This window comes from Delphinus delphis, chromosome 11 (assembly GCF_949987515.2).
Source record: "Delphinus delphis chromosome 11, mDelDel1.2, whole genome shotgun sequence".
Classification (NCBI taxonomy): Eukaryota; Metazoa; Chordata; class Mammalia; order Artiodactyla; family Delphinidae; genus Delphinus; species Delphinus delphis.
In genome coordinates this window covers 91,890,279-91,915,611 of record NC_082693.1, presented here as the reverse complement: position 1 = coordinate 91,915,611, position 25,333 = coordinate 91,890,279, and the positions used below count along the sequence as shown (strand labels likewise).

The window sequence follows — 25,333 nt, the reverse complement described above, 5'->3', positions numbered from 1 at the left end:
CACCTGCTAACCTCTAAGCCACTCCCCAGCCTCCCAGTTAGAGAAACACTGATAACCCAGTGGGGACGTGCAGGGGACGTGCAGGGTCCGTGGGCCTCTCCGGAAACAAGCTGCAGCTGGCACCCTGCTCCCTGGGAGTAGCCTCTGGGGAGAGGGAGCAGCTGAGGCGCGGGCCTCGGGTGGTGCTGCACCGCAGCTGTGTTTTGAGGGCTGAGTGCAGCAAGAGGAAGTTGTGAGTGGCCAGGGGCCTCCCCCTCAGCGTCTGCAGCAGCTGGGGCTCCTGGCAGGCCCGAGCAGCCGCTCGCTTCCAGCCGGGACGGCTCTGCGCCCACCACAGCCCTGGGTCCTCTCTGGTGACTCAGCAGTGGCCACAGGCCCCTGAGCTGGGCCTCTTCCGGTACAGGGACTGGGAGTGGTGAGCAGAGGAACCGTGGCCTGATCTCCAAGGAGAGGCAGAGGGGTCTGCGGGGCAGCCCGGGGTCCTCCCACTCTTGGACCCCTCCTGACTCCCTCTACCTCAGAAGGACCACGAGAGCTGCTGGTCCAGGAAAAAGGACGTTTTATTTCCATAAATACTCCTGCTCTCACTCACACACTGACCCCACTTCTGCCCATGGACAGACGGATGGACAAAACCCAATGAATGAAAGAGACACACTGAGAACTCCAGTGCAGGACCTCCCTTGGCCAGGGGCCTGGGAGCCCCCAGCTGGGGCCACCTGTCTCTCCCACAGTCCCCCTGGAGGCCTGACAGCAAAGGGGACAGGAGAGTGGAGTGAGACCCCCAGGAGGAGTGGGGGAGAGGTGGGGCTCCCCTCACTGGGCCCCCTGAGACGGTGACCACAGGGCCACGCAGAGAGAAAAGCTAAGAGAGTCAAACCACACACCCGAGAGTGCAAAGAGCTGGGGGTGCAGGCGCCACGCCCCCAGTCACCCGGTTCCTATGGAGGCCTGAGCTGGTCCCGGCTCCAGCACGGCCCCAAGTTATGGCTGGGCCTTCCCATAAGGCATAAGAGACAGGCAGGGATGACCCCTCCCCAGGCTGGGGTCGGGGCTGGGCCTGAGGTCCTGGCCCTTGCCCGACAGCCATGCTTCTCCCCCACGACCCCAAGTCCTTCCGGGGCCCGTGTGCAGCACTTCCCTGCTCCAGCCTCCCACCTGTGACGAAGGTCCCCACCAGTGCAAACCGAGGCCTAGCCTCCTGCTGGGTTTGGCTCAGCAGGGGAGAGGGCAAGGAAGGAGGGGGCCACAGGGGGGAGGGGAGAAGCACCAGACCCAGGGGAATATGGCCGTGGGAACCCAGGCTCAGTGGTGGCCAGTCCCGTCGCCCCTCCTCTCCCCAGCCCCTCTGTTCTAGAGGCTCCCCCAGGTCTCCGGTGGGGGGAACTGATCCACGTCCCCCATCTCGTTGTAGGTCTGGTCGCCCATGGTGAACAGCAGCTTGTAGCGGAGACGAACCTTCTCCTGGGGCAGACATGGTGAAGGCAGAGGGTCGGACGGGGAAGAGAGGCTGCCCCACCCCACAGCGGTGCCCGGGCACAGCTGGGCCCCTCACCTTCTGGGGGTTGGCAAGGAGCAGGACCTGGGTGATGGCTGAGGGGTGGACGATGGGGTTAAACGCTGGCAGCTCTGTGCCTGAGGGCGGCTGCAGCTTCACCTTCATGATCTGCGGACAGGAGGGCAGGATGGGGCACAGCTAGCCCTGGGGAACAAGGCCCAGCCTCCTGCCAGCTCCTCCTCTGGGGGCCCGTCTACCCCCAACTCCCCAAGAAGAGAGAGACAGAGACACGGAGACAGAGACCCTACCCCCGCCCTGGAGAGCTGGCCCCCCCATCCAGCCCCAAGTCACCCTGCCTTGGGGGGGGGGGGTCTGCCCATTGTCACCTTGGGGACAGCTGACTGGAAAACAATGTTGCGGATGGGCTGGGGGGCGGTGCTCAGCATGGAAACCACCACCACCAGCACATCGGAGCGCCCGGGCAGTGGGTCTCGGGCGAAGTGGAAGAGGACCCGGAAGCCATGTTGGTCATACACGGTCACCGGCAAGATGCTGCCTGGCAGAGGAGAAGGGGAGAGGGCAATGGCGGGGGCGGGGGGTGGGTGCCAGGCCTGAGCCCAAGCACATCCAACCAGCTCCCCACACCCGGCCGACCCCGGGCACTCGCTGCTCTGCTGGGGATGAGTGAACAGACCCAGACCCAGGCTGTCGCCTTGACCCTGGGCAGCAGTGCAGTCGGGTACAGTCCGGGGCTCAGACAGGCAGGTGGACTTCTAGTGTGACGGTGAAGGCAGAATGCCCACCCTGGAACCGCGTCCCAACCAGGCTCCCGGAGTGCCGGGCGGCTGCTCCCGAGCGCTGAGTGAAGGGCTGTGCCTGAGCTTCACACATGCTCTGTGCGGCCCCGGCACAGCCACTCTGCTTCTGTGAGCTCAGGGTCCCCCATGCCGCTAAGACGGCGGTACCACTGCCTAGCTCCTGGGGACCCCAAGGGGGCGACACCCTGGTCACAGTGAGCTCACAAGATGGACAGCGCCGAGAAGACTAGCCCGTCTTCATCAGTCTGCTCACAGCCTGGTGCCGTGAGCGGCCCTTTTGCTCCCAGGCAGAAGCCTAGGCTTGGACCTCAATCTTTATCCTGTTTTGGTTTTATGATCTTGGGGAGTCCCACAGACCTCCCCTGTCCTGGCCCTGCCTTCCCGGGGAGGGGCGCAGGGGCCATCCATGAGAAGTCCTCTTGCCTGGGTCACCCTGGAGTTTAGAACGCAGTTTTGTGACACTCTGGGACCAGTGAGAAAACGGAGTCCTGGCAAGAGGAAGGGTCTTGCCCAGAGGCCCCGCTGAGTCGGGCAGGGCTGGGAGGGGAGCCCTGCCTTCCCACTGGCTGCCCCAGATCCAGCTCCTGAGAGCAGGCAAGGCGGGTGGGGCCGCGAGCTGACCCAGCCCAGCCAGTACCCGCCGTGCCCTCGCCCTACTCACTGGGTTTGATGGACTCCAGAGGCACAGTGATGTTGGCCAGCGAGAGCTCCGTCGGTGTGGGCTGCTGCAGGGGCCCAGGGGCCTCGGGGGACACGGCGTGGAGGAGGCTGGTGGCGCCGGAGCTGGACACGCTGCAGCTGCTTTTATTCTGCAGGTCCCGGAGTGTGAGGCGGGGGGCTGGCTGCTGCTTCTCCCTTATTGGGGCGTGGTGCATTGAGAGGTGAAGCTTTGGTGGCCAAGAGCCGAGGGGCACAGGGAACGCTGGGCTTCCCGGCTGTCCCTGACGGCTGGCTCAGACGCCCCCTGTCTCTCTGGCCTCGGTCTCCTCACCTTGGAGCGGGCAGCTCTTGCTCACCCCACCCACTCGGGGTCAATGCCCTCGTCCCTGGCAGCCCTCTGGGCCTTCAGTCTTTGTCAGGTGCTGGCAGGCCAGGCCTAGGGGAGGGCGTGAGTGGGGCACGGTCCCCTATCTCTCATACCCTCCACGCCCTGTTGGATGGGCCCTGCACCTGCTGTGGTCACTGCTGTGTCCCTCGAGCCCAGGACAGCACTTGGCACACGGTGGTGCTCCGGCAGTGCTGCTCACAGGGACAAAGCAGCACCGGGCTTCTCCCTGATGGGCCTGGGGCAGGGGCAGGGTCCGGGCAGGGCGTGCCCTCACCACCGCACTTGCTGGGACTCTGGGGGCAGCGACTGCTGCAGGAGGGTCTTCCCCAGGAGGTCCAAGTCATCCAGACCACTGCTCGTGGGCAGGGACGTCTGCGCCGGGGGCCGACTGTCCACGTTGGGGGCCGGAGCGGGGTGGGGGGGCTCCGTGCCATCAGACGACTGTTGGGCATACAAAGGATGCGGGTGGGTGAGGCTGTGCTGAGAAGGCGTCAGGTCACCTGGCACTGCCCTGAGGCCCCTGCCCCTCCCGGTAGGAGACATCTGGGGAAGCAGCAGCAGGGGTGTGGACAACATTCCCGCCAGCCTGCGCCCCTCTCACCCCAGGGCCATCGGTGGGCCAGGCCTGGTCTGGGATTCTACTCGAGAAACCATCCCGTTCCAGGGACCTCGGAGTCACCCTCAAGAGAAAAGGAACGGGGAACCCCCATCTCAACCCAAGAGAAACCCAAGGCTGAGACATGCAGGGAAAAGCGCTGTGAGGGGAGGCCCGTCCACCTTCCTCCATCCTGGGATGGGTGCTTCCGCCCCCAGGGCCACCCCTTCCCCCAGCCCTCCTGCCCAGCCATCCCTTCACTGCCCCTCAGGCTGCCTGTCCCGGCTGCTCTGACCCTGGGATGGGCCCCTCCTACCTGGAAGCTGTTCCACCCAGCACCGTCCAATCCTGGGCCTGAAGGGGGTGTGGGGTCGCCTAGGCCTGCAGGGAAGCAAGACCGAGGTAGAGCGGCTGGATTCGTGAGCAGAGGCAAGAGAGCCAGGGCGACTATGTGCTGAGTCAGGGTTCCCTGACTGCTACCCTCCCCCTGCACCCCCTCCTCCGAGAGGCTCAGCTCGAAGGGGACACGCCCCCTTCCCCCCCAGAGGGAACCAGCAGCAGAGCAGAAGTAGAAACCAAAGACCACAAGAGCCCATTCCCTGGGCCGAAGGGGAGGGACAACACAGTGGAGGCTAACAGCCCCGGGTCAGGCACTGCAGACATGAGTCTCAGTCCTCCCACAGCCTTACAAGGTTCTCATGCCTTCTTTAGAGATGAGGAAACGGGTGCTCAGAGGAGCTAAGTAACCTGCCCGCAGTCACACAACTGGAAAGCGATAGAGTCTAGACTTGGACAGAGCAAGGCCTAATTACTGGAGCTCAAACACAGCTCTGCCACCCAGCTGTGTGACCTTGGGCTGGTGGCAACTTTCCTGTGCCTCGTCTGTAAGATGAGACAACAGTAGCATTTGCATCAGAGGACTGTTGTCACTACTGAATGGGACAATTCAGACACGGTGCCTGCCTGGCGCTGGGACGCCCTCTCTGGCAGACGGGAAGTGCTTACCCCACCCCTTACCCCACCCCTCCCCTCCCCCTTCCTGCCGCAGAGAACCGTTTAGGATGAGCCCCCTTTGTGGTCCCAAGGCTTCCTCCACTCCCCCGAGCCGGGGAGCTGGATGGCTGCTGCCCTGCCACTTCTGGTTCTGGTTCCCACATTTTCTTTGCTTTAAGTAGCAACCAGAGGAAGCTGGAGGCTCAGGGCTCTGCTGAAGCGACCTGGGGACAGGAAGTGCAAAGCACACAGTGCCTCGCTGGGGTCTGGGCCACACGCTCCCGCTGCCGCCTGGCGCAGGCTCTGCTGGAGAAGACGAGCCTGTGTGTGCCTTCTGGTCATGGGGCCATCTTGACCTCTCAAGCGGGGCCAGGGTCCTCTCTCCCTGAGTCACCCCTGGCTCTGAATGAAGAGGGCGCAGGTGGGTGGGACTCCTCAGGAAGCCCCCGCAACACCCTGTGGTCAGGGCCTCCTGGGGGGTGCTGGCTGACGGGCCCGCACAGGGGAACTGGACCTGGTCTGCTGACCCCCTTGTCTCCCGCTCGTCGCTCCAGGCCCTCACTTCCCGTTCCCGACTGATGAGCTGAGTCAGAGCAGCTACGAGTGAGGCTTCAGGATCTGAGGGCCTCGTGCAAAGCCTGGTGCCCCGTCAGGCAAGTCTGAGTGACTTGCTCTGGTATCTGCAGACCAGGGCCGTTGCCAGCACTGTCTTCTGGGCTGAGTGGAGGGTGGGCTAAGACACAGCAGCGCTCGGAGGCCGCGGTCAGGGAGCCCCCGCCGGGACCCCGGCACACCATCGCTTCTCGGAGTCCGTCCGGTGTGGTTTTCACCTCAGAACTAACTGAGGAGAACACAGTCTGACTTGGCTTCCAAGTTAGTTTCCCAACACATCCTCCGAGACTCCCTCGACAGGGCAAGGTCTCCTTGACAGACCCGATCACCTCTATTTCTTCACGACTTCGGGCCATTGTGAGGAGGCTGCCCTGAGGCTCTCCTGAGGCTACGCTCTCAGGGGTCGCTGCTGCGCCTGAAAGCTGCAAACTCTAAAACTGCTTGGCCAGCGGGGTGCCCTCTGCTTCTTCCCCAGGGATGAGCCTGCTCCCCACTGGCCTCTGGAGCCCCGAGCCCACCATAGTGTCTGCAGGCCTGGCCTGGGACCAGCGTGGCTCACAGAGTGCCCTGTGCTCCTGCACGGGCTTCCCTGGAGCTTCCAGAGCTCCCCACCTCTTTCTCTCAGTGGCGAGGAAATGCTGACTTGCCTGGGGAGCTCCCAATTCTAGGTTCTAACCTGCTACAGGGAAATCCCTTTGTTTTCCCGCAGGCCACCAGAGCCTAGGTGTGGCTGGCTTATCAGAGGTGATGCCAGCCTTACCGTTTTTAAAAAAAAAAAAAAAAAAATTTTTTTTTTCTTTTGGCTGCGTTGGGTCTTTGTTATCGCATGTGGGCTTTCTCTAGTTGCGACGAGCAGGGGCTACTCTTAGTTGCGGTGCGTGGGCTTCTCATTGTGGTGGCTTCTCTTGTTGTGGAGCACCGGCTCTAGGTGTGTGGGCTTCAATAGTTGTGGTGCACGGGCTTAGTTGCTCCGTGGCATGTGGGATCTTCCCAGACCAGGGCTCGAACCTGTGTCCCCTGCATTGGCAGGTGGATTCTTTTTTTTTAATAAACTTATTTATTTATTTTTGGCTGCATTGGGTCTTCATTGCTGTGCGTGGGTTTTCTCTAGTTGCGGTGAGCAGGGCCTACTCTTCGTTGTGGTGCGTGGGCTTCTCATTGTGGTGGCTTCTCTTGTTGCAGAGCATGGGCTCTAGGCGCGCCGACTTCGGTAGTTGTGGCACACGGGCTCATTAGTTGTGGCTCACGGGCTCTAGAGCGCAGGCTCAGTAGTTGTGGCGCAGGGGCTTAACTGCTCCGCGGCATGTGGGATCTTCCTGGACCAGGGCTCAAACCCATGTGCCCTGAATTGGCAGGCGGATTCTTAACCACTGCGCCACCAGGGAAGTCCCACCAGCCTCACCCTTTGACTGTAGGACCTGGCACAAGCTCTTTCATTTCCCTGAGCCTCAGCTTCCTCAGCTGTGAAATGGGCCTGATGCCTCTCCCCCATCCTCCAGAGGACTCACAGGAGGAGGAGGAACACGCTGACCTGACTGCGCTCTGAAAGCTGCCTCGTGTGCTGGGGGCATCACCCCCCACCTGCAGCAGAGCCTGTCCCACTCTGGGCCCCACCCCTTCCTCACCCAGAGACATGAGCTCATCGTCAAGTAGGGAAGCTGAGGTGCTGGGCTGCTCCAGGCTGGCCTGGTCACCAGGGCGGGTGGGCGTGGCTGGGTCAGTGGTGCCCACCGGAGGGAGATCCAGACCTGAGAGGTCCAACAAGGCCGAGGTGCTCCCTGGGGTGGGAAAGGAGAGTCAGGCCAGCCTGGGGCGGAGGCCACTCCGAGTCCCTGGGGTCTGGGAGCAGCGGGCTTCCCCTCCTTGGCCACACTCCCTCTGCCCCGAATCTGCTTGCCAGGCCTCTTCTTTGGCACACGGTGTCCCTTCCTCGCAGAATGTACTTCCTTCTTCCCTCTCTCTTGGCCAATTGCCTCCCATCCTTTAAGGCCCCTCTTAGACTCCGATGTTTCCGTGTAGTGCCCCACCCCCACCTCTCCCAAACAGGGCCAATTCTAAGCTCTCCCGGGGGGGCCGTCACTTTGCCCTGAGCGGAGCCCAGCCTGTAATGCTGATGTACCAAACCCTCCGCGCCCACTTCTGATAATTAAACTAAGCCTCGGGGGTGTGGCCGAGCCCCACACAACAGGTGCCAGACTTGTCACGCGAAAGAAAGGCCTTCCTTCTTCTGCCTGTCCTCACCAAACCCTCGGCTCCCTCCCCTCCGACTGCATCCAGACCTCTTCCCCCGCAGCTGCAGGCTTGGCACAGACTCCACCCCCAGCTCTCTCAGCGGGGGCCTCCCCCATCTTAAGGGGCCACCAAGCTCTGTGACCAGCACCCTAGCTGGGACCCCATGGCCCTCCGACTCGGGGGCCCTCCCAGCTCTCCTGCCACCTCCTCACCAGGGATGGAGGCGGCTGTGGCATCGCCGTTGACCTCCTCGCCCCGCACCAGCTGCTTGTACAGGTTGATGACCTGGGTGAGGTTGTCGTTGGCTTGCAGGATCTCCGCTGGAACAGGCAGGAGGGGAGAGGCCAGGCTGAAAGAATGTGGGGGCCTCCGGGGGGGGGATGAGCACCCCACGGTCATCTCAAGCCTCGTGGGAGGGGCCCGGGGGCAGCCCACCTCGACTCCTCAGACTAAGGCCCTCTGCAACCTGCCCTCGCCCAGTCCCCTCCACGCTGCCCCGTGCCGGCCCCCGAACACACAGGCGTGCCCCGGCCTCCAGGCGGGCTCTGCTGTCTGGAGACCCCCGGATCTCTGCATGGCTTCACCCCTTCCTACTTCAGGTCTTTATCCAATTCACCTCAGGGAGGCCCTCTCTAACCCCCAGCCCGCACCACCAGTCCCGCCTCTGTTTTTCTCCACGCCCCTTACCACCATCTGACAAACTGCCCCACTCACACCCCTGCTTTACTGTCTGTCTCATCAGGCTACAAGCTCCATGAGGACTTGGCTCTGTTTCTGATCACTGCCATACCCCCCGGGCCCAGAACAGTGCCTGGCACAAACTAGGCCCTCGCTGATGTCACCTCCTGGGGGTCAAGGCTTAGAGGGATCTGAGCGGCAAGCCTCTTGGGTGGGGACCAGGTGCCTGGCACATGGGAGGTGCTCAGGGAACTCCTGAGGAACGGAGGCTGAGACTGTACCTAGCCTGCTGCCCAAGAGGCCCTGGCAGATGTGGTGGCACAAAAAAGGACGAGACCCTGACGTGTGGCCCTAGCAGGAGCCACGGGATCCAGCTCTGGAAGCGCTCAGGCCTGAGGGATTTGCTCTAGGTTTCGAGCTCACCCTTACTGGGGAGGCAGTGTCTGGAGGGAGAGAGTGTCCGGTCCATCCTGGCTCTGCCACCGTTCTGCTCTCTGATCTGGACAGGTCACTTCCCTCCCTGAGGCTCAGTTGTGAAATAGGGACAATTCTCCCTCCTGTGCAGCTTACGGGCAGTAAACAAGGTGTCTGTGAAGGGGCTTGACCCAAAGGGTCTCTAAAGCACATCAGCCCCTGATCTCCGCTTCCTTCTTCCTCAAAGTGGAGAAACCCAAGGTCACTGCTGGAGAAGGGGGCCCCCTGGTGGCAGCTCCTTCCAACTGCAGCTCACCTAAGGCCTCGTCATTGTCCTCCGTGTCGCTGGCCAGTCGGAAGAGTGTGGGCCGCAAGCGCTCACAGCGCTGGTACAGTTCCTGGGGGCAGCAGGGCGGGCAGGTCAGGGCCGGCGGGGGCCCTGCAGTGCGTGGGGGGTGGGTGGGGGCGGGCGCACCTTCATGAGATCCTCACTGCTTTGGGCAGCCGCGCCGCCCTGGCTGTGGTTCATCACCATCTCCGTCAGCAGCTTCACGTTGTTGTTCACCTCCTCGATGGCGCTCACCCGCTTTGAGATCTTCTCCATTCGCTTCTGGTCCTGGGGAGGCATTGGCAAACGGCCCCAGAGCACCCGAGTCAGGCCTGGACCTGAGCCAGGCACTGTCCCACACCACCCTCTGCTGGGTGTGAAATCAGCCCCTGCTAAGAGCCCTTCGGGCCCAGGACAGGGCACTCTGGTCCAAGAAGCCCTTGACCAACCCTGTGTTCACTTTCTCTCCTCTTGCCAATGCCCCCTGGACCCAGGCCTCTGCACGAGTCCATCAGAATCTCTAGGGGTGGCCCAGGATTCTGGGTTTCCAGCACACTCACCAGCTGATTCTGGAGGGCTGGGCGCTAGATTCACACCTGTGGTTCTACAGAACCCTCCCCCTCTCTGTATTTGTCCCTTGAAAGGAGGTTCAGTACTTGAGAGTGAAAGGGGACCTTAGCGGTCACCAAGTACAACTGAGAAACTAGTGCCGTGGCCCCCTTGAAAGGCCACTGCAGCAGTGACCCTGCTCTCCCTCTCCCACTCTGCTCACCAGGCATGCTCTTCCCTTGTGGAATGAAAGGTGGGCTTGTGCTGTGCCGTCTGATACAATCGCCCTCCTCGAGAAGAGCTGCCCTTTCTCTGGGCTCTCAGAGCACACAGTTTGCCCTAAGACAGCCAAGAGTGTCTGCCCTTTGGGTCTCTGGACTGCACTTTTTTGATGACATACCCTTATCAATAAAAAAGTTTTCAGCATGCACCCACAACACGGGTATACATACTTATAAGATACATGTATATTATTCTCTCTACATGTATATGTATGTAAAATATACTATATTTTGAACATAGTAAGGCCTAATTTCCCTCTAACTTTTACAGAAGAGGTATTCAGCCTCACAGAAGCCCATGCAGGTCAGCTTGGCTGCTGGGAAATTCTTCCTTCCACACGTTGATCCTGGCTCTGCCCGCAGGGTCCCCCTGACTCGGTCAGCTCTTTCTCTGCTGTCACAGCCCTTTAGTTGGGCCACTGCGCACACGTACACACGACCTCCCTCAGTGGCTCAGCTCCACATCCCATCCCGCCACCTCCTTGCACTCTGGCCTTGGCCATCACCTCCTGCACCATCTCCTTGATGAGTTTGTTGGCTGCTCGGAGGTCCTCAGGGTGGGAGCTCTTCAGCAGGCGGGCCAGCATCTGTGGAGACAGAGGGACATGGCTGTGACAGCAGTCCCTGGGCCTGGGGTCCCATGCTGGCTCCTTTTCCTGGTGGTAGGATGTGAATAAGTTACTAAGCTCTCCATGGGATGGCAAGGATCTGACACCTTACAGGGTGGCCGTGGGACAAGTGACACACTGCACGTAAGTGCTCTCCGCAGCGCCGGCAGAAATAAGCTTTCCAGAAATGGTGCGAAACATTACATTACTATTGCTAGAGAATTCTTCTAGAAGGATGTACAGGAAACTCAACCTTTACCCCCGGGACTAGCCTGGGTAGAAGAGGAGCTTTTAGTTTTTATCCTACCCCCGTGCTGTTTAAGTTCTTGCCCATGACCACATGCTTCTTTAACAAAAAGCTAGTAAAATCATCGAGAAGGTCGCAGACATAAAGACAGGCAAGCTCCTTCCTGATCAACCTATGAAATGCCCTCAAACCAAGCCCAGGGCCACCAGCCTCAGGCCTGCATTTACTAAGTGAAGGGCACTGCGTGGGCAGCACTCAGCATGTGTAAGGGCTCAACACCCGGTGCCCGTCACCCACCACGGCGGCCGTGCTCAGCGTAGCCTCTGCTCCAGGGACAGGGCCGCCAGGGGCTGGAACCCACTGACCCGCAGTGGGCCTGGAGTCCTCATCTGGCCCTCCCTGAAGCCTCACCTTGGATTTCTCCTCGTCTTCAAAGATCACATTCTTGGGCCGCGGCGGAGGAAGGGGAAAGGTGGCATCATCTGGAAGCTTGGGGTCGGCCTTCACAATCCCTGCAGTGGACAGCGGTGGGGAGACTGTCTCAGGGTCTGGGGCGGAGGGGAGAGGGGATGGGGGCAGGCAGGGGTAGGCTGGAAGGTGGAGGGCAGGCTTTCTCCAGCATGCTGGCGCCGCACTGTGTGGGGTCAGGGCCTGCTCCTGAACTGCCACGCCAAAGAGTGTGTGTGCGGGGTCGGGGCAGTTAGAAACCTGTATTTTGAGGCCGTACCATGGGGACCAGTCTCTGACTCAACCCCATCTTTTCTCCATCCAAGCTGGCCTCAGGCAGAACCATAAAGAGGCCCCACTGGCTCTATGTTCTTGAGAAGTTAAAGGGCAGACCTAGGACCTTGCTGCCAGAGCCCCAGGGAGGAGGTGGTCACACCCCACCTCTGGTGCCTCACCCTGCTTCTTCAGCATCTGGTAGGCCTCTGCGATCTTCACCTCCTCAGGGAGGCCGACCGTCCAGCTGTAGAGAAGCTCCAAGATCTTGTTCTTCACCTTCTCCGACGTCCGAGAGCCCAGGTACTTCGGGGACGGAAGGGAGAGGCGGCTTTGACATTGCCCGGCCCCACTCACTGTAGTCCCAAGCCCAGCCTAAACCTGGCTGCGTCCCCAGGACTCCTTCAGAAACCTCAGCCTACACGACCCTCCCACCTGACCGGCCTGAGCTCACCTCCTGGCCCTGCTGCTGCTCACTAGCTGTGCGAGCCCTGGGTGTCCCAGTGCCCCGCCTGTTGAGTGGGGATGACAGCAGCAGCACCGTGCTGGGGAAGCAAAGCTGACACAGGTAAGGCCCAGAGCCTGGCGCCTGCTCTCGGCCAGCTCGTGGAAACCTTAACTGTGACCTCAGGAAGGAGGAGCCACCAGGCTCCGGGCTGACCAGGGAAGGAGCAGGTGTGGAACCGCTCGGCCCTGGGCTCCATTCAGTCTCCCAGCAGCAAACTCAGCAGAGGGAACTGGCTCTCACTCTGGTCATCTCCTGAGAAGAGCTGCTGGGTCATTCAGCTGCTCTGGTCAAGGGATGCATCTGAGCAAGGATGGGCGAAGAGGCGGGCTCTCACCCAAGGGGCATCAAACATGTTCCTGCCCTAGGGGAGGACTCCTCAGGCCCATCAGAGGCTCTGTCACTCAGGTTTGGGGCCTCAGCATCCAAGGCCTCAAGGAGGCCACTCTTGTGAGGTGGAGACAGGGAGACCCTCCACTAGACACCTAGGCGGGGTGCCGTGGCCAGGTCCGCAGGGAGAGACCTCAGAGCCCAAGCAGCCCGCGCTGGGGAGGCTGTTCTGTGTTCAGTGCACTCATTCCTCCCTAAGCGCCAGGCAGCTCCAGAGCTGGCCGGCCACCAGGCAGCCTGGAAGCGTTCTTCCTGGAAACCCAGCCGTCCCGGGCTCAGCTGTGAAGGGAACCCTGAGAAAGGGTCTGTGTTTGTGTTGGGTCAGGATGAGGCCAGTCAGTCACCCCTCCTCAACCGCCATCTGACAGTGCAGGTCTGAGCGTGCGCTGGGAGCACCCACCTTGGGAGACACGACCTTGATGAGCTCGTTGAGGAAGCGGAACTTGCCCACCTCGTCGTGGAACCTTTTGCCGCAGCTCTTCATGCATGTTTCCAGCACCTGGGGGGGTGGTGTGAGGTGCGGGGACCCCCAGGGAGGATCAGAGGAGGTACCCTCCCTCCCACGCCTCAGCCAGGGCCCAGAAGCCCAGGAACCGGCAGTGAGAAGGGGGAAGATGACTCTTGAGAAAAAGAGGATTCTGAAGTTCAGAGACCCCCTGAGATTGATCACCACCCGCTGGGGGACAGGGCTGGGCCACCCCGCGAGCCTGGCGATGCCCAACTTGCAGCACCGACTTAGTCCCTCCGTGGCTTGGCCATATCTGAGGACCACTTGTAAATTACTTTCTTACTATTTTCCTTCGATGATTTTTTGAAACGTAAATAGGCACCATCAGACTCAGCCTCATCCTAAGCTAGATGCGTGTGAGATCAGAGGACTAACGTGTATCTCAGCCTCATCCTAAGCTAGATGCGTGTGAGATCAGAGGACTAACATGTATTTCAGGGGAAAAACCCCACCCAAACCCTAACATGTTAAAACAAATACAGAACTATTAAAAGGAAAACTGTTTGTCTACCACCATCTAAAATCAGCTTTGCTCTATGGTTTGTTGCTATCTGACCCATGCTTGGGTGCCACAACAGTGCACCCCCTGCTCTTCTGCTACTGGCTCAGCTTTGAAACCTCTGGCCTGAGCCCAGTTGTCACCCCTTGCACCCCTGTGCTGTCCTGTGCCTGGAGGCCATCGATGGGCTGGCCCGGCCCGGCCCCGTAATGCATCTATCAACACGGAGCTCTATAAACACGATGCATATACTATAGGGGTTCTGGGCAGCGGGTCTGGGGTGGGGCCCTGATTCAGCCTCCTGAAGGTCTGAGGCACAGCTGGAGCTGGGAATCCCTAGCCCGAACAACCTAGGGCTTCCTCCCCACAAGAAGCCTAACTGTGCAGGGTCTGGGGTGGGAGGCCAGCCCACCGGTTCACTGGTTGCCACGGGACCCTCAGGGGCTGGGCCACACCCCCATTCAAGGCCATCTGGGCACAACTCCCTTGGGCTCTAAAGAAGAACTTGGGGGCTTCCCTGGTGGTGCAGTGGTTAAGAATCCGCCTGCCAATGCAGGGGACACGGGTTCGAGCCCTGGTCCGGGAAGATCCCACATGCCACGGAGCAACTAAGCCCGTGCACCACAACTACTGAGCCTGAGCTCTAGAGCCTGCGAGCCACAACTACTGAGCCTGCGTGCCACAACTACTGAAGCCTGCGTGCCTAGAGCCCAAGCTCTGCAACAAGAGAAGCCCATGCACCATAACGAAGAGTAGCCCCCGTTCACCACAACTAGAGAAAGCCCGCGCGCAGCAACGAAGACCCAACAATGAAGAGCCAATGCAGCCAAAAATAAATAAATAAATAAACTTATTTTTTTTAAAAAAAGAAGAACCTGTTGGGACCCCAAAAACCTCAGTCTTGGCCCCCCCGGTGCCACCCACATGGTCAGGGGACAGATGGCACCATGCTTCCCCTTCTCCTCACCGTCAGGGCCTGGATCGCCTCCCACTCCTGCGGGGACTGGATCTTGTGGGCCAACAGCCGGGTGGCAAGTGGAGGCCTGGGTGAGAGGAACAGCAGAGAGCCAGACTAGCCACAGAGCCCCGGGCACCCCAGGGAGGGCGGCCACCCTTCCCCACTGGAACTGCGGCCGGCAGCGGCTTCTCCAGGACACATGCAAGGGTCCAGCTCCCTCTCCGGACGGGGCTGGAGACTGTGGCACCAGAGGGCAGGACCAGGTAGGGAGCGCAGGCCGGGGACCTTTGAAAGGCGCGAGCTCAGCCCGTTGGCCGGCTTTACTGAGAACTGTGACCTGCCGTGCCCTTGGCTTGCCGTAGGGACAAGTACGGAGAGATGGCCACAGCCTTCAAGGGCCCAGCCTGGGAGCAGAACATGACAATGTGCACAGAATATTCTGCTGGGAGAAGTCACGGTGGCAATGGTGACATCATCTACCAGATCATGAAAGACCTGTCACCAGTGACGGTAACAGCTAACACCTACGGAGCACTTACGATGTGCGAGGCACCTCACGTCCATTTTCCTGCCTAACCTCCGTGAGAGCCCCCCGAGGTAGGCAGCACTATCACCTCCACTTTACAGTCTCAGAAATGGGGGCTCAGAGGCATCTAGTTACTCGTCCAGGCGACTCAGTTAACAGAAGGGATGGGACTGTCACCTGAGCAGCTGGACTGGGGAGCACACACGTCACGCTGTCTGCACAGCATCCCAAGTGGAGCGTCTATGCTAATGGGGTGCGGCAGAAGCGAAGCACACTGAGCTGTGCTCCCCAAACTTCAGTGCCACCTGGGGAGCCTGCTAACAACGTCTCCGCCAAGCTCCCCGCCGGGCAGCCTAGTCCGAGTCTGGGTGCAGCCCACAAGTGGACATTTTTGACAAACACACCGGGTGATCCTAATGCAGACGGTTCTGATTCTTCCTTGAGCAAAGGGCCTGCTGGCCCCTCCCAGCTGGGGAGCACGCAGTTCTCTGGGAGGCCCTCCCCAACAAAGCACGGGTGCAGGTCAGGCAGCCCTGGGCTTCATCAAGCCCGGGACTACCTCCTCCTCTCTACGAGATCTTGGGGCAACTGCTGAGCCCCCCGAGCCTCGGTTTCTTCACCTGTAAGATGGGTCCAGCAAGGCCCACCTCAGAGGGTAGCACACAGTGGCGCTGAGTACAAAGTGCGCGCTGCCATTGTTAATTTGGGAGCCCTTAAGAATGGAAACTGGGTCTCAACTCATCCTCGTCTCTGCCCAAGGCCAGGGTCTGGAGTGTGCACGGCAGGTGCTGAGTGTGGAAGTGAAAGACGGGGAAGCCACCTACCCCTCAAAGTCCTCGTTGAGCTGCTCGCAGAAGCCGTTGATGCTGGCCCAGTGCAGCTCCTTGTTCAGGGGGTTTGTGGCTCTGTCTGGAGGAGAGAGGGCCAGTGGCCTGGTGAAGGGATCCCTGCCTCTCCCACTCCCTGCCCTGGCGTATGTGAGCATGCGAAAAGGCCTCCCCTGGACTCCCTGCTCCGACGGCCCCAAGACCCCAGCGCTGACGTCCGTCAAGTCAATGCACAGAGGAGCTGCCGTCTGCGGGCTTCTCCCCGAAGGGCCCCGCGTCTAGAGATTGTGCTCAGGGGTCGTTCCCCTCCCGCATTGCCCCAACCCCTGCTGCTGTACGCCTGTCTGCACCTCCTCTGATTCTGCTCCTGAAGTGTCCCCATAATTCTCACAGAATTTACTCTCAGAGGAGATCCAGAGGTAAGGGAAAAAAGCAGTAGTTCCAACCTCAAGGAGCTTTGCAGCTGGGAAGTGGGCCAAGGTCAGCTAGGTTCTCAATAGAATGTGACAGAGGGAGGCAAAGGAGCCGTGGGAACCGGTAACTGGAGGAGGGGACTCAGGGGAGCCTGGAGCCAGGGCAGGCTGCCTGGAAGAGGCAACACAAGAAGCACTGGAGGGACTTAACCAGGCTGGGGATGATGTGCCTCGGAACAGCTCAAGGGTTGCGGGTGAGAAGAGCTGTGGATAACAGCTCAGGGCAGGGCATGGGGGACCTTGGGAAGGAGTGCGGCTCAGGTATCGCTTCTTTCTTCCCTAACAGCGCCACCTGCCCGGGGCAGCACTGCCGAGGCAGTTCTCTGCTGTGTCCCCCAGACCCGACCTGCATCATGGGTCCAAGTCTGCTATTGCACCGCATCCCAGCCACGTATGCACACGTCCGTAAATTCACACCCAGTAAATGAGTGAATGGCCGCGGGCTCAGCTGCAGGCAGGCAGGGGGAGGTTCTGGGGGAATCTGAATCCAGGAGTAGGTAGTGGCCAGGAAAGGGCCAACAGGAAGGGGTGGTAAACAAAGCCAGACAGTACCCCCCGACCCCCAACGCTGGTGAGACAACAGCTAAAAATAAACAACGTTCTACTGTATAGCACAGGCAACTGTATTCAATATCCTGGGATAAACCACAATGGAAGAGTATAAAACAAGAATGTATATATGTGTAAAGGTGAGTCACTTTGCTGTATAGCAGCAATTAACACATTGTAAATCAGCTGTATTTCAGCAAGACTTTTTAGAAGCCCCCAAAATTTAGTAGGTCACTTAACTTCCCCGAACCTCCATTTCCCCATCTGTAAAGTTGGAGCAAAATAAGAAGTGATTTGGGATGACAGCAACTCTATCCAGGGTAAGGCGTGGGGCAGCCAGAGCTGGATCTTCATCGCCTCCCGACAGCCTGTCTCCAAGCGTCACCCTGTGCTGGTCAGTTCTGCCCAAACCTGAGACGGAGCCGAGGGTGTGGAGGGCACAGCCCAGGAGGTGGGACACGGAAGGATCTGTGGTCAGGAGGAGGCTGGGGACTCGGCCTGTGACGCTTGCCTATTTGGGGCCCTGTGCTCTGGCGGGAGGCCTGGCGCCCCAGGATCCCAGTGCCTGGCAGCCAATCATTCAATTCATATTTATTCAATAAATATTCTGAGTGTGGGACCACAGCAGCGAACAAGACAAAATCCCTGCCCTCTTGGAGCTCACCACCCAGCAAGAGAAACACTGACTACTCAGATAAACAAACAAACAGGATACTGTACACTGTTGCAGAGTGCTATAAAGAAAAACAGAGCATTAAAAAAAAAAACAGAAAGAAAGAAAACCAGAGCAGGGAGAAGGTATAAAGAAGTGTGTGTGGGGGGCTGCTTTCTGGGAGGGCTCTCAGAGGTACAGCTGAGCAAAGATCTGAAAGAAACATTTCCTCTGTGCATACAAATCTCTGCTCCAGGAGCCCTGCAGAGCCCGCCAGTCCCTGGGAGGAATGAAGCCCCTGCTGACCACCCAGGAACACCAGAAACAGCTGCCCCCCATCTACTCTGCCTCCCAGCCTCCCAGCCTCCCAGCCCCCCAGCACGGCCAGAGGCTGCTTAGAAAACTAGTATGGGGCTGGATATTGCCTACTCAATGACATCCAGCCGGGGGACCCTAAAACAGGAAGTCCCTTAGAGTGTCAGAGACACATGAGTCTGAGTGAGGACAGAGAAACTGGTTCTAGAGCCCGCTCCTAAGTCAGAAGCCAGTGAGGAAGAAGTAGTGGCATCATGAGACATCTTCTCTGCATCTGGTTCAGAGCGAGGGCCTCTGGGTCCAAGGAGATCTGACCCACCTCTCTGGCCCTGGCTCCCAACTCCCAGCCCTCTCACCTCTACCTGGGGGGCGCACTTTCCCCAGCAGGCCGCAGGGTAGAATACAGAGGGAAGGAGGGAATTGTTTCACAACAGGGCATGACTCCACCGTGTCACTCTACAGTGGTGACAGTGTCATCAGTTACCCACCAAAAGCTACTCTTCATCTCCAGTCACTGCAAGGTAAGAGCTTACAATTTTGCTAGGGCACAAAGGGCAAGGAAAAGAGAAAACCCCATCAGCTGCGATCTATCAGAGCCTAGCCTCCTGCCAAACCTGAGGGGCCTGACTCCTGTCTGTTTTTCAGATCAGACTCTTTGGCCTCTCAGAAAATCCCCACTGTTGCTAAACCTGACACTGTTCTGCAGCACCCACGGCTCAAGGCTTGCGGCCTGTCAGATCTGTCAGCCAGGGCCCTGCCCATCCCCCCTAAGTTACTGCTGAGACCTGGACACTTGTGGCGTTCCAGAACAGTCTCCACGGCCGCTGAGTGCTTCCTTTCCATGCCCTCCCCCACCACTGGCCAACTGACTCTGAAACATCCGTGGAGACGGTGTGCTTCTGGGACCATCCTCAGGATTCAACTCTGCACAAGACTGGCTTAAAAGGGGCTGGTCATAATCCCAAATCACCCTGCGCAGCTCCCTGGTGTGCCTGGAGTCAAGGGGCTGAGATGAAAGTAGACCCAGAGGACTCTCTGAGGCCCTGGTACAGATGTGACCTGAATGGGAGCAAAGACTTGGGAGGGAGCTGTCCCTAGTCCAGTGGGGGAAGCAAGCCGTGCTCTCAGAGTCCAGTAGTGGGTTATGAGAGCCGAGGATCTGCAGTGTGGGACATGGAGGTCAGGTAGACAGTGTGAGGGCTAGTACTCAGCTTAAGTAGTAGGAAATCGTGTCTGAGGAGACACAGGAGGAGATGCAGGGCCCTTTGGAGGAAACTTAGCAAGGGCTAGGAAAGGAGTCTTTGGTGGGGGGTGCAAAATCTCAGGGTCTGGACTGAGGGTAGTGACAGAGAACTTGAAATCACTTCTGGAGTCTGAGACAGGACCCTCCCAAGCCTGTGGCGTTTGGGGGTTTCTCACTATGTGGCCAGAGCGCGGGGGATTCGATGGGTTAGTGGGTCCTACCTTCCAGGGCGGGGGAACGAACAAATGTGAGTTGCAAGCTCAAGAAAGGGATAGGAGAGAGTCACGCCATGCAGCGCCAGAGAGTGGAGGATTCGGGGCTCAAGGGGAGCCTGGCCCCTCGCTCCCGGGTGTGAGGTGCAGCTCTCGGGGCCGCTCGCTTGCTTCCTCCCTGAGTCCAGGGAATGACTTGGGTGTCCGCTCCGCGGAAAAGTCTGGGCCCGAGAGAGTTGGAGGCTGCTCTATCCCGGGGGTTCTGGGCGCAGAGCCGGGCGCAGCTCATTCCTCCCCGGGGGGTCGCGGCCCAGGAATTGGAAAGGTGGGCGGCGCCTGCTCCCATCGCCGGTCCGCGCAGCTGGTGGGGTCCCCCTTAACCCCAGGGTCGGAGGTATGGGCTTGGGACACCGCCCCTACCGGGCCGGGGCAGGGCGTGAGGAGGGGGCGCCGCGTACCCCGCCCCCGCCGGGAAGGGGCCCGCCTAGTGCCCCCGGTTCCGGTTCCGGTCCGGCCCGCGCCCCTCCCGGACACTCACTGATTCGCGCCTCCAGAGTCTCCGGCTCCATCGCAGGCTCCATCCGCCACGGGCCCCCAGCCTCGGCACCGCCCCCCGCCCCCCGGCGCTCTCGCGGGACCTCCTCGGCACCGCCCTCCGCCGATTAAAGGGGTAACGTCCGTCCCGACGCGCGGAGAAGAGCATTCGGCACCATAGAGACGCGAATGAACTCGCCTAGAGCGCCACCTGCTCTCCCAACCCCTCCCCCAAGCGGCGCTAACATCGTGGGAGGGACTCGCCGCCTGCCTTGGTCACAGAGCTCTGGCCGGAAAGGAAGCCGAGGGACTTGGGGCTGAGGGCTGCACCATGGAAACCCTGCGGGACGCTCTAAGTCGTTCTGCGTCACGGCGATGCCTATGATCGCTTCCGGGAGAACTTTCCGTGGCCATGTTTTTGAGGGGCTCTGAGATCACTTCCGTATCCCTGAGCGGGTATTTCCGCTTAGATGCAAAAGTGGGAGGGTCCCTTAAAACGGCAATGACGTATGTTGGCCGCTGTGAAAGTAAGTCAAAGTTTGAGTGCTTACAGTGTTCCAAGTATTGTTTTAAGCACCTTTTTTTCTTTTTTACGCGGGCCTCTCACTGTTGTGGACTCTCCCGTTGCGGAGCACAGCCTCCGGACGCACAGGCCCAGAGAGCATGGCTCATGGGCCCAGCCGCTCCGCGGCATGTGGGATCTTCCCGGACTGGGGTACGAACCCGTGTCTCCTGCATCGGCAGGCGAACTCACAACCACTGCGCCACCAGGGGAGTCCTAATCACTTTTTCTACATTTGTCTATTTACTCCTCACAACATGAATCAGGTAGTTTGAGATCACACAAGTGGCAGAGCCGGAACCCTGTACTGCATTAATTCTGCAATCATTTCATGCACTCTGTATTCGCCTTTCTCTGGGACAGGCGCTGGAAGAGAAAGGCAAGGCCAGATATTTATTACACAACGTGGTAGGGGAAGCCCACGGGGTAATGGCAACACAGGAGGGGCCCTCTATCCCAAACTGGGGTGGGGTGGGGGAGGGGCTCTCTTGTCAGGGGAGGTTTCACAGGGGAGGTGATATTTAGCTGAAAGACATAATTCTCCAGGTAAACCTGGTGTGAGAAGATATTTCAGGTGGAGGGAACCAAAAGTTTCAGGGCTCACAGGAGAGAAAGAGTATGATGAAGTCAGATAATTGAAAGTATTTCAATACGGCTTCAGAGCATGTAGCCCTGGAAGTACGCTGGGGCAAGATCACCCAAGTCCTGCGTTTAGCCTTTTTTCTTCTGAACTATGCTGGAGGTGTCCTTAAAGAGTTTCACGCGTAATGGTGACAAAGTCAGGTTTTTGTTTTAGAGAGGTCCAGGCGGCCACAGTGGGCGGAAAATATTGCTGGGTGCCATACTGAAGTCAGGCAGGGAAGAATGAATAGACTTCCTAGCCTCTAGTGCCTTTTCTCCTGCCGTTTCTCCCTCTATTACAGACCCTTTTAATCTGTTTTCCCACACGCGGCCCAGGGGAGCCCGGTTACCGGCTTACCCGGGTCCGTTGCATTCTGTCGCCCCCTGGCGGCCCACCGGGGAACTGGCCCGTGGTGTCCTCTCGAGCCTCTTGGTCTCCGGCAGGGTTAAGGCGAGACCGAAACAGAGAATCTGGCGATTCTGGTTTTGCTCAGCCGTCGCCCTGGCAAGCGACCTCGATTCACCTTGCAGAACGGAACTGACCTCATTAGGGAGTTGAGAGGTATGTGCTGGGTCAGTTTTTCCCTAATCTCAACCATTCGGCCAGCTGGGACGCTTTTCTAAATTCTCCCCCACGGGCCATTAAAATTATAGAGGAAAGTGATATGTATGTTTATTGCATTCCTCAATAAAAGCTGTAACATAATATGTACTTAGAGCTCTTTCCCTTTGTTTCTTTTATTACTGAAATGAATTATTGCAGAAATAAAATGCAACCGCATTCACCACATTGATTTAGGGGCGTATACACACTGTCAAGACTCACTTTTTTTTTTTTTTTTTTTTTTTGCGGTACGCGGGCCTCCCACTGTCGCGGCCCCTCCCGTTGCGGAGCACAGGCTCCGGACGCGCAGGCTCAGCGGCCATGGCTCACGGGCCCAGCCGCTCCGCGGCATGTGGGATTTTCCCAGACTGGGGCACGAACCCGTGTCCCCTGCATCGGCAGGCGGACTCTCAACCACTGCGCCACCAGGGAAACACTCAAGACTCACTTTTTAAAGACGACATAGATTTGACCAGGGTTCAAATTCTGACTTGACTGCTTTCTAAACTGTATGATCTAGGACAAGTCACTTAGACGCTCTCCATCTCAGGCTGCTCATCTGAAACACGGTTGTGAGAATTCAGTGGAAGTGTGTCTGCAAAGTGAACCCCAATAAATGCTCTCCACCCACTTTCTCTGCTGGACTTCTCTCCTTAGCACTTATCTATCCTAGCACCGTCTATTTCCTTTCTACATCGTGTTTTCTGTCTTCCTCCCCCACTGGAATGTAAGCTCGGTGAGGATGAGGAATTTCAGCTATTTGGTTCACCGATGTATCCTCAAGGCTTGAAAGAGTAACTGGCACATAGGTGTTCAATCAACATGGATTGAATAAATGAATAAGTTGAAACTATTATTCATAAGCTTTATGGATGAAGGGGTGCAGGAATGTGCTCAGCGTTGCACAGCGAGTGTGTGTGTGGGGGGAGCCAGATGGTACTTTTACTGAAGGCTCTAGGCTCGCCTCACTGAGTCCTGGAGAGCAGGGATTGGTGAGGGAGTCAGGAAGTGGCTATGCAGGTAGGGCCTGGCCCAAACTGGGTGTCAGGGTAGAAGGTGTGGAAGGAAGGATCTGAGGATGGTGACGAAGGTGAGGATGGTGAAAGGAAGGAGGATCAACACAGGAAAGAGGAAATGCAGGAATTGGGCCTTTGGCCTCTGTTCCCTTCTCCACCATTTGCAAATGTGTTCCTTGGAGTGACTTGGGTAACCCCTAGGAGGGGGTGGGCAAGTAGAGCTGAGCTGTCCTCGAAGCAGCTATAATCAACTAATCCAACTGCTGGTTTTCTCTGAGGTGGCTACCTGTGTCAAAATCCCCTGGGGAACTAATGAAGAAGTCAGGCTCCTGGGCGACCTCATATTCAAGTAGGACTCCCGGGACGTGGCCCAGGAATTTGCAGTCCAAAGTTAGCGTTATCCTATGCTCAGTCCATCCCCGGCTCCCTGAACCCCCTTTGCCTGCTCTGGTTCCTCAAAGACCTTAGATCCGAGATGTGCACGTCCGGGGTAATACAGACCCACCCGATGGCCTGACTGTAGCTTAGCGGGATCCTGGTGTCCGACCTTCCTCTGCCCCAGCTCTTCGTAACATCAGCCTCTCCCAGCTCGATGCTCAGGTATACCAGGTAGGGTCACACTCGCTGTGTGACTGCGTTGTGTGCCAACGGGGTTAGAGGATAAGGGGCTGGGGACTGAAAGGTCTGAGCAACCCCGTTCCGCCCCCCCACCCCCATCCATACCCCTTTCCAGCGGGTAGGAAGATCTGGTTTTTACAGAAGGGTGTGGCTACAGAGGCCGATATTATGACCCTCCTTCCACTGGCTGGAAGGAAACTAGAGAACACGGATTTCACCAATAGGAAGGCAATATGCAAATATTGCCCAGCGTTAACTGGCTGATGGACAGATGCGTACCATTCATTCTTGTGCTCTGAGATTTGGAGCTTGGAGCCCAACTTTGAGGTAGAGGTTGCACTTGGAAGCAATTATTGAACGTCCACATCGTGCCAAGTCCTGTAAGTCCTGTGTCAGGGCGTACAGGGGTGAATAAGACCGGCAAGGCACCACCTTTGTGGAACTTACATTCTAGTAAACTAATAAGAACATAAATAAATGAACAATTTGTTTTCTAAATTTCAGATCTGGGTGGTGCCACGAAGACAGTGCACCAGGGAGCTGTAACACCAGTGATGCTGTAACAAGTCCTGCAAGGGTGTATTCTAAGAGCAGCAGAGGAGGGCAAGACCGATTACCCTGGTGGTGGAGTGAGAGGTGCAAAGAGGAGGTGCCCTTGAGCAAGCAGCTAAAGAAGGAGGAGGAATTTCCTCCCCTAGATGAGGGGGCAGCATGTGGGAAGTACATACTGAACTTTAGGAACCCCAGGAATTGTGAGGTAGGTGGAGGGAAGAGTGTGCAGGGCAGGAGAGAGCAGAGTTATGTGACTTTGGGCAAGTCTTTTACCACCTGAGCCTCGGTTGGCAGAGGATTAAATATAATGTAGAACTCATAGTATATATGTGCACTCAATACATGCTAAATAAGGAAAGCGCCAGGTGGTCACCACTACTGTCATACTGGGAGAGCCCCTCAATTGCGTTCCCTAGATTTAGGGCTTTGGTCCTACCCCCCTCTCTTCCCTTTCCCCCAAAGCTTATACCTTCAGGGCTTCTGTCTTCACTTCTCCCCCTGGAACTTAGCACACTGGCATTTTATCTTCCTGCCTCCCTAGGGGACAAGGACTCCAAGTAGATCAGGAAAGACTTGGATAAGCTCCAAGAAAGGACTTCCTTCTCTTTCTTTCAGAGTTGCAGCTGCTCGGAGGAGGGGACAGCGTGCATTTCCCACAGATTTAGAAAATTCTGGAGCTGGAAGAAAGGTTTGCGATAACATATATAGTCCAGAGCTTTTTTTTTTAATTTAATTTTTTGTTTTTTAGATTTTTTTTTTGATGTGGACCATTTTTAAAGTCTTCATTGAACTTGTTACAATATTGCTTCTGTTTCATGTTTTGGTTTGGGTTTTTGGCCGCGAGACATGTGGGATCTTAGCTCCCCGACCAGGGATCGAACCCACACCCCCTGCATTGTAAGGTGTAACCACTGGACCGCCAGGGAAGTCCCTAGTCCAGAGCTTTTCAATTTTTTTTTTTTGACAGATATCCAATGTAAGAAATGCACTTTACATCAGGACCAGCTGAACTCAAGTTTTATGAAGGCTGAAGTTTGTAAAATTTAGGGACCTCTTTAAAAAAAAAGAATAAAAATTATGTATGCAAAATCAGGTGTTTATTTAGAGCAAAAAAATAAATTCCTATAAATTACAAACTTTAGAAGTATGACGGGGATTTCCCTGGTGGTCCAGTGGTTGAGACTCTGAGCTTCCACTGCAGGGGGTGGAAGTTCGATTCCGGGCCGGGGAACTAAGATCCCGCATGCCGTGTGGCGTGGCCAAGACAAACAAACAAAAAATAAAAAGTAAAAAAAAGAGTCTGACAAACACCATCATCATAAAGTCAGAACAATAAGAAATTTTCACTCAACTACCTGACGTATTGCTTTACTACCTTTTTTCTGCAATTTGAGGATGCATGCTTTTCACATAGCAGTGACTTTCTTATATTTTCTATAAAGAGAAAGAAAAGTCAGGCTTCTAGCATGTTTGATCAAAATGTTTTTTGTTTTACTATTTTAGAAAAGTTTTTCTCAGCTTTGCAATCAGTTTTTGGTAATGTCATGT

At 57.6% G+C, this 25,333-nt stretch overlaps 1 protein-coding gene across 1 annotated transcript; it reads right to left on the bottom strand.

Annotated features, from left to right (window-relative positions):
- Positions 1-548: 548 nt before the first annotated feature.
- Positions 549-20,158, bottom strand: GGA1 (golgi associated, gamma adaptin ear containing, ARF binding protein 1). The gene is made up of 17 exons (XM_060025622.1): positions 19,817-20,158; positions 15,832-15,916; positions 14,491-14,566; positions 12,917-13,015; positions 11,804-11,927; positions 11,313-11,413; positions 10,553-10,633; positions 9,364-9,504; positions 9,205-9,286; positions 8,009-8,116; positions 7,190-7,342; positions 4,276-4,340; positions 3,639-3,805; positions 2,978-3,171; positions 1,885-2,054; positions 1,556-1,666; positions 549-1,464 (listed from the first exon to the last, which is right to left on the bottom strand). Exons 1-17 carry the CDS (start codon positions 19,857-19,859, stop codon positions 1,354-1,356), a joined length of 1,911 nt encoding a protein of 636 aa, XP_059881605.1. The 5' UTR covers positions 19,860-20,158; the 3' UTR covers positions 549-1,353.
- Between the last annotated feature and the right edge of the window lie 5,175 nt (positions 20,159-25,333).